The sequence below is a fragment of the Hypanus sabinus genome, chromosome 9 (assembly GCF_030144855.1).
Source record: "Hypanus sabinus isolate sHypSab1 chromosome 9, sHypSab1.hap1, whole genome shotgun sequence".
NCBI classification, from domain to species: domain Eukaryota; kingdom Metazoa; phylum Chordata; class Chondrichthyes; order Myliobatiformes; family Dasyatidae; genus Hypanus; species Hypanus sabinus.
In genome coordinates, this window is record NC_082714.1 from 129,086,330 (window position 1) to 129,101,539 (window position 15,210).

A 15,210-nucleotide genomic window follows, 5' to 3' on the forward strand; every position below is an offset into this window, starting at 1 on the left:
TTGATGCACAAAATAAAACACAAAATGGTAATGGTTTAGGATCACTAATCAGCCTTGCATTCAGAGATGTGCATTGAATCCTGGTTAAGTTTTAAGTTATTTGAATGCTTCATGATCTCGTGCCCCACCCACTCCCATCTTTATCCTTCATTCCATTTCTTTCCCTCTGCGGTATTCTCACTTCTCCAGTCCTGGTCTGCTGAGCATTCCCATTAGCGTACTTTCCCAAGGAGCTGATCTTTAGACATCTCAAGCTAAAAGTTCTGAATGCTTCAGGTCATGTCAGCTCTTGATGTCATGTGGAATGAATTAAAGAGAGTTAGTGAGCTACAGAACTGAAAGTCTTGAGTTTGGGTGTGCACACAGGGCTTGACTTTTGGCACACAGTATCAAGCACCAGTTCTTCAGGCGACCTGGAATCCCCAAGCAAATCTCTGGAACTCCAGGAATTTTTCATAAATTAAGACTCCAGATCAAACCATAGAGAGCACCTTGATATAATGATGGCAGCAAGGTCTGGAATTCCATGCCCAACAATTCCCAACTTTTTAAATTCCTCACTTCAGTTAATCATTAAAAACTTAACTCTACCAAATATTTGCTACACACACAAAATGCTGGAGGAACTTAGCAGGCCATGCAGCATTGGTGGAAAAGAGTAAACAGTCGATGTTTCAAGCCAAGACCCTTCATCCCAGATCCGTTTACCAAGCCTTTGTCCATTTGCCTGAATACATTCTTGTACTTGCACAGAGTGCTCACACTGAAAATGTAAACGTTTTTCTAAGAAGATTTATTAACTTGAGGTACATTTAAAAAGGTTTTGCTTATGTTACTATAGGAGTGGGATCTTGCACGCTTCCTTCCTGGGCATGAGTTTGACTGGCAATTTGATTGGTGAAATAGTGCAACATCACAGAGTTCAAACATGCATTTGCATTCATCCAGGCATATTGTTCCATACCTTCTACTATTTACAATGCTGCTCTTGTTTTAATGCATATATGTCAAACTCAAGGCCCGCGGTGGAATTATCTTTGGCCCGCAAGATAATATCTAATTACTATTAAAGCTGGCCCCAGTAATCGAAGCGCCTATGGAGTATGATATGGCTAATGCTGAGTTTATTCAGGTACCAGGTTTTCAGGGTTTTTAGTGTTTATTCGGTTTCCCTGGTTTATTTCCTGAATATCATTAATGAATAAATTTTTTTTCTATTAGAGCTGGCCCGCCGGTATATTGCATGCACCACTAATACTACAAATCCCACAATGCACTGCCAGTGCATTGCTCGCGCTTGCCTTACTCTCTCCTCAGCATCCTTATGGCGCTAGTCACGTGTGGTCAACTTTCAGCTATCCCTCACCCCAAAAATGGCTGAACGAAAGGTGGACTTTGAAAACAGGGGTTTTCAAGGCAGGTGGGAGGCAGAGTATATGTTCGCAGATATAAAGGGCAAACCTGTTTGTCTTGTGTGCGGACACGGTGTGGCTATAATTAAAGAATATAACGTAAGACGACTATGAAACGAAACACCACAACAAATACAAGTAACTGGACAAGAAACAGAAGCCCACGATGTGCGGTCAAAAGAGTGGATTGGTGGGCAGGATCCGGGAGAAGATGCGGGAGGAAAACGGTGCAGGTGAGCTGATAGCTTATCACTGCATCATACACCAGGAATCATTGTGTGGCAAAGCCTTGAAAATGGAACATATAATGAGCACCATAACACGAGCAGTTAACTTCATAAGAGCCAAAGGTTTAAATCACCGCGAGTTCAAGTCATTTCTGGAGGAGTTGGGTTCAGAATATAATGATTTGCCCTATCACACAGAGGTGCGATGGTTAAGCCAAGGAAAAGTGCTAAAAAGATGCTTCGAGTTGCGTGAGGAGATCTGTCAGTTCATGGAAAGCAAAGGGAAAGACACAACAGAGCTCCGGGATAAAACAGTTGCTTTGTGAAATGGTGTTTCTGTGTGACATCACGAGCCATCTCAATGCGCTCAACCTGCAGCTTCAGGGGCGGGGTCGTGTGATCACAGACATGTACGCTGCAGTGAGGGCTTTTAAAACCAAGCTGCGCCTGTGGGAGACGCAGATGCAGCAAGAAAACTTGAGCCATTTTCCGTGTTGCCAAACTATGAAAGAGCAGGTTTCTACCGCAGTGTTCCCACGTGCAAAGTTTGCTGAAAAACTTAGCATACTTGGTGCCGACTTCACATGGCGATTTGCCGACTTTGAAGCCCAAAAAAGCAGGTTTGAACTGCTCAGTAATCCATTTGCAGCTGATGTGGAAAGCGCACCAACCAACATACAAATGGAGCTGATTGAACTCCAATGTAGTGACACACTCAAGGCAAAGTATGACTCGGTGGGCGCTGCACACTTTCTACGTTTCATTCCCGACACAATGCCCCAGCTGCGTACCCAAGCTGTCTATGTTTGGCAGCACATATCTGTGTGAACAACTGTTCTCTTTGACGAAGATAAACAAAACATCACACAGGAGTCATCTTTCTGATGAACACCTTCCCTCAATTCTGAGGATTTCCTCAGCTCAGAGCCTGACTCCAAACATTGATGAACTTGAACCAAGATGAGATGCCAAGTATCTGGCTTAGACTAGTGTGAATCACAAAGTGTTGGCCTGTGGAAAAATGTTTTCATTAGAAATTACTCCGGAAAAGCTGCAAATAAAGCCATAAGAAATAAATGCAACTGATTTTTTATTAATTTAATGTTCAATGTTGTTTTTGTAGGCAATAACCTAAGCTTTGTTAGTTCCAGGTTAATATGTGTAATAAATTCATTTCAATAAGTTTTGCAATAAACGCTGAACCAGTCCGGCCCTCGACTTGTACCGATTTTTAAATTTTGGCCCACTGTGTATTTGAGTTTGACACCCCTGCTCTACACCGTCCCATCGCACACTCCCGGGGTCAGACACAGAGAGGGAATCTCTCTCTACACCGTCCCATTACACACTCCCGGGGTCAGACACAGAGTGAAGGTCTACATTTGTGTTTGGTAATGCTTGATTTCAAACGATTTATTAATGGAAAAGGTATGGCTCCCAAAACAATCTTAGCCAAAATAGCATTGTTTCTTTGTCGTTGCCTACTTTCTTGTAATCTACGTCTGTAAGTTAATACCAATCATAAAAAGAATGCTTGCTAGGCAATCTGCTTCATAAAAAACGAAACTGGTAAAGTGAAACAATTTTAGATATAGCAGAGACTGAGACACATGAGAGCAGGTTGAAAAAATGAAGGCAACGAAAGCTGTGGGAGCACGCGCGCATGCACAACTGATCCGGCCCGCATGAAGTCGCATTTTTCTCAATCCGGCCCGTGACCTAAAATGAGTTTGACACCCCTGTTTTAATGCATAATGGTTGGGCAACATTTGCTTATGTTGGCATGGGATCAAAAATTGTGTCTAGCTGTTGCTTTAAGCAAGTGAACATGAGGGTCGGTATCCTAAGTGCTTTTCAAATGCTTGAGCTTTATGTGACTACAGTAAGTGAATTGCTGAATTTGGTTGCTTGTTCAGTTTGTCAGAATTTGGCCTCCTTGACTCAATTTCAATGTAACCTGTGTTTCAAAAGCAAATATTCTTAAAGTAGGGCTGCCAAGTTTGGCTGGCCATATTCCTGAAGGTTTACTAGCACGACTCCTACTTTCAACTGCCCAATCCATCAGGACGGCCTTTTATTTCACCTGTAGTACTGTACTTCTGTAACTCATGAAAACATTCAAAATTGTAGAAAGAGAAAGCATACTATTTTTGTATGCCCCAGTAACCAGGGAATTAATTGTCATTCCTGGAGACTTCCAGGTAATGATTAGCAATGTTAGGGAAGATCCAAAATGATTAAATTCAATTACAGGTCCAAATGGGTACTGGACCCTGTCCTTTGCTACTATTTATATCTAGTTGTGGGTTTGAAGCAATAGTGAAGCAATATGTTTTCTCATTGACATTGATGAGAGTGTTGATCATATGAACTTCATTCACCATACTTCTTTGTTCTTGGTTCCCAGATCTCTCTCTTGTCAGCAGATTGGCAGAGTGCCATCCCAGATCCTGAAGCAATACTTGACCACTCTGTCTGGCTGCTATAACATAATCTAGGGGATATAATTGCCACCTGCATCAGTGTTTAAGTAACCATACCATTCCCTAATGAATGGCTGTTTTAGCCTCGGACTCTAGTCATCACCTCTGAGTTGAAGTTCCTTGAGCTCAGACACTTACTGCAATTGTAGTGGCCTTGGATAACACAGGATTTTAACAGCATCCGTGTACTCTGGTATCAACATGTCATTTGTCTTGCCATATCTGTCTTAATTAATGCACAAAATATGCACTTAGGGAACCATCAGGGTGGAAGGGATGTTGGCTTTTAATGAAAATAATATGTGTAATTGTGCAAGCCATTGCCATACCTATGGTAATTTGTGTAGTTTTGATCTTCGTACCTGAGGTGATACAAATGTAGATTTACTAGAGTGGATTCTGGAATGAGAATTTTATATTAACAAGAAGAGTTTGATTAGAATTGATCTACAGTGAAGTGTCAAAGACTGAGAAGTGATTTCATTGAACCACATGCTTGTGAGACCACTATAAGATTAGTACATTGAAAGGATATCCATTCAGGTTGGATTGTTTCAGGACTGGCACAGCCATTGGGGCTGACAAAAGGAGAAAACTCAATAGTTGTAGAGGACACGAGATGTTCAGTTATTGAAAGTTGATTCAAAGTAGAATTCATTACATTTTTAGTCTCTCAAAGAAACTGAAGAATGTTGGGATTGGGTGGAGAAGTGAATACAATTAAAGAGTAGCCATGATTTTGTTATTCATTCCTATTATTTTTAGATTCACAACTATTATTGTAGTAAACCAGTTCCATATTTAATACATTTGTACAGGAATCATATAATTAACATGGAATTTTCATGTCTTTTCATTTCAGATAGAAATTCACCTTCATCTTGATGGGGCTATAAAACCTGAAACAATTTTGTACTTTGGCAAGTAAGTTGTTGTATAGTTTGCTGTTGAAATGTCAGTCAGACATGCCATTTGCTTTGGAAAAAGATCCAAGGATGCTGGATCCAAGCTTATGCCATGCACTTAAGACAGAAGTGAGAAGTGTTAACTATTTTAAGTTCTGAAAAGAAACATCAATCTGCAATCAGTTTATTGTTGAAATATTTCTGATTATTTTTAAGAATATTTTGAATCTATTGAACTAGGAATAGTTAGTATCCCTCCTGAAGTATGTTGTTGGTATTTTTGCAATGATTATAGTTGAAGATGTAGTAATTAAGTGTCGTGATTCCAACAAAAGTGAAATGTGGATGTATGAAAATTTAAGATAAAAGTCTGTATGTCTGTATTTTTGGAATAAGCAGTGGGTTAATTCACAGGTCATTCTTCAGATGAGAATTTTGGGATTGTTCAACAGATCATTTAGTATTTCTGCTTAATGACTGGGATTATAAGGGAATCTGTTTCATGCATACTGAATGTGCAAATGTCCTTGTTACCTATGGCATAGGTCTTTTTGACCTTTTCAATTCTCTCTTTAATGTATGACTGTCCTGTGCCAAGGATTTCTAGCTCTGGTGTGATGTGCTTTAAAGATTTGCTGCCCGGCTCTAATTTTCCCATCACCGATCCACAAAAGGTCTGTTATTTACCTGCAATATCTCCCCCCACCAAGTGGAAAGTGAATGGAACTGAAAGGATGATTCTTTACTTTATTTAACTGCAATTCTTCTTGAGCTGCATGTTGCATGCTTAATAAATATAGAGTTTGACTGGAATGTAAAATTAACACATCGGCTTGTAATTTATTTAAATTTCTGGAAGGCTGTCAGACCTTAAATGTGAAAACTCAAGTCGATTCATCTGCCTTTAAATCTCCTTGTCACAAAAAAGCCAGTCAATTTTGTCATGAGTATTTAATTTCTCTCAGCATTCATAGACTTCAACGAAGAATTGCTAATTCTAATTCTATATCACCAATTTGGTTAAATAGGTAAGAGCTTGCTTTGCCAGCAATATTCATAGGTTATGGTAAAATACACAAAAAAAGACCCATTTCTAATTTAAGATTATACCCTTTTCTGTGAATCCCGTCACTAAATAAGAGTTTTTTTTTAGACGTATCATTACCATTTTAAGCATCTTGATCATCTACAATCTCTTCAAGAGGGAATACAAATCAAGTTTATGCAACCTGTGTTATAATTTAACCCTTTATGACAATGGACAATTTCAATGAGGTTTCTCATTACCCCTTCAAAAACTCTTATACTTTTTCTGTTGCACGCCCAAGATTATGTACAACTGCTTCCCTTTTTTATTCCAGACGTGTAATAAAATTAATCTTTTATTATCCTTTTTGACTTTTTTTTAAAAAGTGCTTTTAAAAAATTTTCTATCTTGGCACATTATTACTTTCCAAAATGCAGAATATTGCAGATGCTGGAGTAAAAACAAAAAAAAATTGGAAATGTAGAAAATAAGGTCGCAGCAGTTTGGAATAAAAAGATATTGACCAGAAGCGTTTTGAGTTTTCCACTGATGTTGTCTGACCTGGTCAGATTTTCAACAATTTTCTGTTTTTATTTTTAATTACCTTTGTCTATGCACATGGCCTATTTACTGAATATTTAAAAAAATGTTCAGAGAAAATAGGTTTGCATATCTTCTCTTGCCAGTTTTCATACTGTTTAATTCTTAATTTTAGCCTTTTGACTGCATATTAACAATGTTTACAGAACAGTGCTGTTTACAGTGTTTGATATGCAATACGCTAGTCATCCAACTAAATAAGTATGAATGATGAAAAACTGCAGTAATTACAGATTGCTGGACCATGGTGTTTGTAATATGCTGCCAATTCAAATATAATCTCCTTTATCTTAACCTCAATAACTGACCCATTTCATGAGGCTGTTTGCAGTTTTGTATTTCAATAACATCTGGAGCAAAGCCTTCTGAACTACTATTTGAAAGTCCAACAGGCAGATCCCAAGAGCACTCATTTGTCCGTATTTCCTTGATTCTTTTGATGCCCTGGAATGGAGACAATCAGCTTGTGGAAAATTGTTCATCATAATAGTTAATTTCCCCATCAGCTTTTTACGAAGTTGATTAATTTATGTCATTACTTTTATGCTATTCCTAATGCCATCCATATTTTTCCTGGACTTCAGTACCATTCTTGCTGTTCAAGCAGTGGCTCAGCAATACCATAAAGTCATCTAATTGGATAAACATACAAATGGGAAAGAAAACAAACTCCTGGAATAGATCTACATTAGTGTTCATGTTGGGTCCTCAGAAGTACTATTGTCAACAGCACTACACAATTTCCATTTTGTGTGTGGGAGGATGAGTCAGGGTTGTTGAACATGAATCTCAGATTTAGTTGTGGAATTTTGGCTGCCAAATCTGGTTGAATCTTGCAAACAGGTCCCTCCCCTTCTGGGACAGGTGAATTTGGGCTTGGGGTGACCACGGGTGCTAATTGTGGGTTGCGATCTCACGCCATAAGTCCAGTCAGTAAGCAATTATTAAAAGAAGTAAGGAATTACACAGTGTGTCAAATTTGGCTGGGGAGTAAATTGGTGATTTTAAAAATATTATCATGTTTTGCTTTGTTTTGAAATTGGCTGAATCTCATGTTACATTGTAAACACAAGATTTTGAAGTTATTGGAAATCTTGAGCAATACATGCAAAATACTAGCAAAAGTCAGGGGATCATCTATGCAGGGGAATTACATTGGATGGAGTGAGTATCTCTGAGTCAGCAAGCCCTTTTGGTATTTTCATTAGGCAATACAAACGTCTTTTGCAAATTGATGACAGTGCTCTTGCATTATTGCCTTCTCGTGTCTGTGGTTGTGTGCACTGAGGAACTGAATTAAATTTGCAGGATAAGTTTGTGCCTGTTTAAAAAAAAAACACCCAATCCTGTTCAGTGATCAGATTTCATATGGAAACAAGTCATATGGTGCTACAAAAATGTTCTAGCCTATTGTATATTCTCTGTTTTCCAGGAGCCATTTGCTTGAATGAAAATGTTTCATAATGTCCTTGTAGTAACACTAAGTAATATTTAGTAACCTTAAATCATTGTCTGTGCTCTTGTCACAGAAAAGCAGTGGTGAATAACATTTAAATTTAAAATTTATCTTTGTAATCATTTTGATCTGCAGCAGTAAAAGTAGTAAGCTCTCATGGTAGTCACCTTCTAAAGATATTGTGAAAATATCTGTTTATTTGAATTGAAATCTTTAAATAAATGTTTTTATCTAAAATGCATTAGTTTTGAATTAATAGAAGTACATTGAATATAGCATGAAGGGAAAATGTGAATATTCAATGATTGTGGAAAAAGCTAGTTGTGCATTCATACAGTCAAACACAGGATACTCACCCTGATTGTTTCTGTAGGCATGATTATAAATAGTTTTCAATGTGTGTTTATTACCTTTGCAGTATCTATAATTGCAATCTGAGCTGTGACAATCTTTCATGATGCCAGATTCCATTGTATGTTTTAGACAAAGGAGTAAACTTTAGCATTGGACAAATGTACTTCACTTCCTCTTGAGATGAATCATCCTCCAGTCACACCAAAGTGCTTCAATTAAGTGTATATGATTTGTGTTTGGGATTCACGCATTGATGCACTTGGGTTATATCAGCAAGAGGGATCACTGGATAGTGGGTTGGATTCACTTTCAGAATCAGTGCCCATCAGTAGGGTGGAGCAATGAGACATTTAGCCATAACTTCCAGCAAAAGGCATGAATCATTCTTATGGTTGGATGTGTTTTTAACTTTGACTCTCTGCTCTTTATGTGTTTGGTGTACTGGGGTTAGCTAATGGTAGGTTACAGGAAATCAAATGCCTTCTTTGCACCTTCAGATTCAAAATGGGGTGTAGTTGGGGAAGAAGGGGCAACAATCACTGAAAAGGTTGGCGTCTTACAGATGATGTAGGCTTTGTGTGCAAGGCTATGATGCCTTTTCCACTTACAGTGACATTGATCATTCTGTTGTAGCATTTGACACAATTAACTCCATTGTTGTCTCACTTTTATCTGACCACGTTTGGTTTTATCTTTCTCTATCAAGTCATGAGAAGAATGTTGCTGGAGTAGATTCCAGAAATGTACAAATACCTCTGAAAATATCAAAAGATCTACAGCTCTCTCGATGTTGCTACTTCTACTTGGATTTTCTTTATAGGCTGTGCAGTGGTTCCCCTGGCCTGTTCTTTATCCTATCCTGCATCAGCTTGGTGTTCTGCATACTAAACATTTCTTTACCAAGCCATGTTGACTTGCCTTCCCCGAGGGTCTTGCAATACTCTCTGTTTCTTAATTTCATTCTCCGTTTGAACTTGTACCTGGCATCCTCCTCTCCCCTCTCTCTGACTCTTCAGTGAGTACCATTCTTTCAGCCATCGCAGTGTCAAGTCTGAATTCCTTTCCCAAAACTGTCCATCTGCCATTCCTTCTCCAAGCCCTTTCTAAGCATTCTCCTCTTCAACCAGGCTTTTAGCCAACCTTGCTATTTGGTGCAGAATACACTTTAGACTGATTTATAGCCTTGTAACATTCTGGCAGGCTTTTATTTGCTTTAGATCATGGGAATACCAGCAATGGCTGCATACTAGTAGATTGTTCTTTGCCACCCTCTTTCCATTTGTATCCCTTGTTACATATAGCTCTAAGTTACAATACTTATCCAAACATTCATCCATTGTCTCCACAACTACAGTACTTCCAGTCAGTATATAGTTCCTCCATTTCCCACCCCCCCCCCACCATTAGCTTCCCTTATCCTCTCCCCACTTTTGCAACCGTTTTCTCATCTTCTGCATGTTGGCATTGAAACAAGCCCATTTGCTAGAAAAGGGGCTGTACGGCTGAATTTCTTGCACTGGTTTAAACATGTTACAGACTGAGTTTAATAATGAACATTATGTAAATAACAATAACCATTTGGATAATCATCTCCATCCTCTCTTTAGAAAACGAGGAATTAAGTTGCCAGCAGACACAGTGGAAGAACTTATGTGCTACATTGGATATGATGAACCACTTGATCTCACTCAGTTCCTTAAGAAGTTTAGCCATTATATGCCGGCTATTGCGTAAGTGAAAACACCGCTTCATTATTTTGATATATTTATTGAAACCATGATTTGATTTTCTTTTTTGGCTTTAAATCTTTATAAGCAAGTGTTCAACTTGGCCTAAATTATATATCGTATTACTTAAAGAATATGGTTACAGGGGTTTGGATTCGACAAGTGATCACAAGGAACTGTTAAGAGACAATAAGGAAAATAAGACTCCAGTGTCAAATTCTGTCCAGCTTTCCAATGATGCTGATAAATAATAATGCTCTCTTTCCCCTCCCTACGCCACACCTCAAATCTTTGACCAGAGAGCTCACCTGCCTGACGGATAGAGGTAGGAAATCACTGTTGGGTAGGTGTTGCAGGGATCCTAAGGAACTGTGTCAACACCAGCTGTGTGGTCGGGATGTCATCTAAGTTGGTGGGGGAAGATGATGACCAAAGTGTGAGAGCCACGTGATTTGCCTGTGGGCTTACAGAGGAGACATTTGGCTTCTCCAGGTCTTGCTCCTGGTGCTTCTAAGGAGAAAGGTGCCCTCAAGGTGATAATTGGGCTTAAGTTACATTGGAACCTCAAATGCAAAATTAGAAAGATTTTTTTCACTGCTTTCTGGCACTATTCTCTTGCCTGTTCTGAAGTAGGTTAGCCAGCCAGTGTGTAAGAATGCATTGGGCAATGGTTTCAGCCATTTTAGTTGTATATCTAGACAGCCAAGTTTGTAATCAGCCTTCAAATTTAGAGTTCAATGTAAATTTATTATCATCGTACATATATGAAACTATATACAACTCTGAGATTCATTTTCTTGCAGGCATACTCAGTAAATCCAAGAACCGTAATAGAATCAATGAAAGACTGCACCCAACAGGGTAGACAAACAACCAATGTGCAAAAGACAATAAAGTGTGCAAATATGAAAGAGGGGGGGAAATATAGATAAATACACAATAAATATCAAGAATGTGAGATGAAGAGTCCTTGAAAGTGAGTCCATAGGTTGTAGGAAGAGTTCAGTGATGGGGTGAGTGAAGATGAATGAAGTTGTTCCCTTTGGTTCAAGAGCTTGATAGTTGAGCGGGAATAACTGTTTCTGAACCTGATGGTATGAATCCTGAGGCTCCTGTACTTCCAGATGCCAACAGCGAGAAGAGAGCTTGGCCTGGGCAGTGGGGACTTCTGCTGATGGATGCTGCTTTCCTGTGTCAGTGCATGCAGGAGAGTGAAGGAAGGTACGGAATGATCAAATTAAACAGATAGGCTTCTGCAAACAGGAGAGATGCAGTGATGTGGGGGCTTAAGGAAAGTGAGACCGGAACCACTGATAGGCTCAGTGTTGATGAGTCAATAAAAAGAGAGGAACAAATTCAGCTGGTGGAATAGAAATGGAGTGCTGAGTTGGAGAAGGATATTTGGCAAAGCTGTGCAGAAACTTGTAAGCAGAAGTTATGAAGTTTCTGTATGAGGAAATGGGCTGTTCTTGTGGTGAGGTGACCAGGACGGGCTGAGAGTAGTTAGTCTGAACAAAACTAGGTTAATTTTGTGTAAGAGAAGGATAAATGAAGCGGGCTGGTGACTGACTTAGTTGCTTTGAAGCATTAAGTATTTAGGCAGCTAATATAGCAAAGTTAAAGTAAACACCCTTGACATTATATATGAAATTTGAAACTTCGCTCAAGGTCAGGCTACATAACCTTTCTGAACAGAGTTAAATTGTACAGCAAAATAGCAGCCCTTTCAGCCTAGTGTGCCTATACCAGCCATCAGTTACTTATCTGTAATGACGTTTGCCGGTACTCCATTCGAGCCTTCCATGCACTGGGGAATCAAATGGTCGTGCAGTGTTTCATATGTGCTGTACGAGTATCTGCCTCTACGATCCAGTCAGGCTGTACACTCCTGATTCCAATCGCTCTCTGAGTGAAAATGTTCTTCAACAAATCTCTTCAAAGCCTCTTACCCCTTATCTAGACCTTTTGGAGACCTCTGCTGTGGGAAAAGTTTTCTACTCTTATGCTCATCATTTTGTATACTTTTTTTCTCTCTCAGATCCTAGTTTTTAAGGGAAACCAGGTCTCTCATAACTGTATCATCCAGTCCTAGGCAGCATTGGGGTGAATCCCCTCTGCACCTTCTCCAGTGCAATCATACTCTCCCTATAGTGAGCGACCCCTACTCCAGCGGGTCTTGTCCAGTGTAATGGTAATGAAGGCAATATCTGGTAAGCCGCCTTCACCATTCTGCTGCCTCCTTCAGGGATCTTTGCACTTGTACACCAAGGTCAGGCCAGTTCTTCAATCCTTTCTAAGGCCTTGCCATTCATTGTGTATTCCTTACCCTTGTAAGTCCTCCTAATCATCTCACACTTCTTAGGATTAAATTTAATTTGCCATTGCTTTGTGCATCTAACAAACTCACTAAAATCGTTTTGTAGCCTCCTCACTATCAGCGCCATTGGTTTTTCGTGTCATTTGCAAACTTATCAGCCATACCTTCTACATTCATGCAGTATACAAGTAAGTATGTATGTATGTAAGTAAAGGTTCCCTGTGGTACTTCATTGGTCACAGGCTTTACAGAAACATTCATGTACCATAACCCTCTGCCTCCTTTTGGATCTATTTTGCCAACTTGCCCGAGACCTAATGCCTGTTGTCTTTTTGGACCAGTTTCCAAAGTGGTACCATTTCAAAGGTTTGATTGAAGTCCATGTAAACTGCTTCAGCTATATTGCTCTCATTAACATGTCTTGTTACTTGATAGAAAAAATCAAATCAAATTCACCAGATGGAATCACCAGCATCAAATCTACAATTAAGCGCTGTTATTTTAAAATGCAGATTAATCCTTACATTCCTTATTGTCTTCTAATAATTTCCCCACTTGGCTGATGGACTCTGGGGCCTTTTTTGACCTGGCTTATCCCCAGTACTTTTTTTGATTAACAGTTCCCACATTTGTTGCTCTTCTGTCAGCTGACACCTCTGTTAAAATATCTTTCAGGGCACCGGAAATCTCAACTCATGCCCACTACCCCCAGCCTCCACAGCAGCCTAGGATACAGCCTTGGGGCCCTGGGAAGAAGAGGGATGGGCAACATTTAATTTTTTTTTTAGCAAATACAGTATGGATAACAGATAAAATGTGTACAATGCCTGACTTTTTTATTTTTGACACAGTTTGTCCTCTTTTGCCCAGTGGATGTTCGTCAGTCTTTGTTATGTATAGCTTTCCGTTAATTCTATTGTATTTCTTTATTTTCTTGTAAATGCCTGCAAGAAAATGAAACTCCAGGTTGTATAGAGTGACACATGCGTACCTTGATAATAAATTTACTTTGAATGCTGTGCTTTACTGTGAAGTGGACTGGAGATTGCTTGGTGTTTTGAAGTAGCAGACTAACCTTAGAGCAAACTTTGTTTTGGCCAGGAGAAGGAAAAATGAACATTAAAATTAATATTATTGAAACTTTGCTATAATATACAAAGAGTAACTTGGGTTATTAGCCTTTAGATAGTATGTTATTTGTATCCTCTATTTCTCAGCAATTTGTTGCTGATAAAATCTTATTATTGGAATTTGTATAGATTCACAATGGTGCATAATTTAAAGTCATTTTACTAATCTATATTTTCTCTTGTATCATGCTGACTCTACTCAGTTACCAGCATCATATTTCGTAAAACAAAATAGCGTGTTGTATTGAAGATAGCAATACTAAGATGATAAACCAGTGCTGAACTTGTGCCTTTTAAAATGACAGACTTTGAACTATTGATTTCTGAATTGCTTGATTTGCTTTTCCACCTTTGAGCCATGTGTTAAGTGAAATTTCTGGTTCAAATCCAGATCGATGTGTACCTTTGTATTTCATGGCACCTGGACTCTCATGATTGTATGGAAGCACCCTGTTTCTCTTTCCATTGAGTACATAATGTTCAATCAGATTGCATTTAATAAGTAAGCATTATCTTGGTTATAAATGTATGTTTATCTTGAAGTGTACCTGATTCATTAATCCTATGCAGCATGACTCAGTCAAACAATTCTTGCTGCTGTATTAAGATCACAGTCCTAGCTTATGATATTGGCAAAATAGCACAAGCATATTTTCATTAGCAATACTCTTTCTTTCTCTATTGTTGTAGGCTCTCAGGAGAGGCACCAACAACTATTGTTTTAGGCTTGACAACAAAAGCAGTAAAGCAGTGATTTCCAACCTTTTTTTATGTCATGGACCAACACTGTTAAGCAAGGGGTCTGTGGACTTCAGTTTGGGAACCCCTGCTTTAGAGGCAGTGGAGGAGGGAGGGCATGACTGAAGAGAATATGAAGGCAGAGCAGCACATTATGTAATTGTCTCAAACACAAGAAAATCTGCAGATGCTGGAATCCAAAGCAACACACACAAAATGCTGTAGGAACTCAGCTGGCCTGGCAGCATCTAGGGAAATGAGTAAACTGTTGATGTTTCAGGCTGAGACCCTTCATTAGGACTAGAAATGAAGGGAGGGGGGTGGTGGAAGTCAAGTAAGAAGGTGCAGGGAGGGGAGGTAAAAGTACAAGATGGCTGGTGATAGGTGGCTGGGAGGGGGAGAGGGTGCAGTAAAGAGCTGGGAAGTTGATTATGAAAGAGATAAAGGGTTAGAGAAGGGGAAATCTGATTGGGGAGGAGAGAAGATCATGGTAGAAAAGGAAGGGGGAGGAGCACTAGAGGGAGGTGATGAGCAGGTAGGGAGATAACATGAGAGAGGGAAACAGGAATGGGGAATGGAGAGAGGGGAGGGAATTACTGGAAGTTCAAGAAATTGATATCCATGTCATCAGATTGGAGGCTACCCAAACTGAATATAAAGTTGCTTCTGCAACCTGAGCGTGGCCTCATCATGGCAGTAGAGGAGGTCATGGACTGACATGCTGGAATGGGACGTGGAATTGAAATGGGTGGCCACTGGGAGATCCTGCTTTTTCTGGTGGTCAGAGGATAGGAGCTTTGATGAAGCGGTTTTCCAATCTCCACTGGGTCTCTT

At 39.4% G+C, this 15,210-nt stretch overlaps 1 protein-coding gene across 2 annotated transcripts in view; it reads left to right on the plus strand.

The window, feature by feature from the left end:
• The window catches only part of ada (adenosine deaminase), an 86,391-nt gene that overhangs the window by 6,638 nt on the left and 64,543 nt on the right, over positions 1-15,210 (plus strand). The window contains exons 2-3 of one of the 2 annotated variants that reach the window (XM_059980555.1): positions 4,985-5,046; positions 10,072-10,194. In XM_059980555.1, the coding sequence (XP_059836538.1) occupies positions 4,985-5,046; positions 10,072-10,194 (185 nt within the window). The remainder of the gene's footprint in view (positions 1-4,984; positions 5,047-10,071; positions 10,195-15,210) is intronic. The other variant, XM_059980556.1, reaches the window with a different exon arrangement.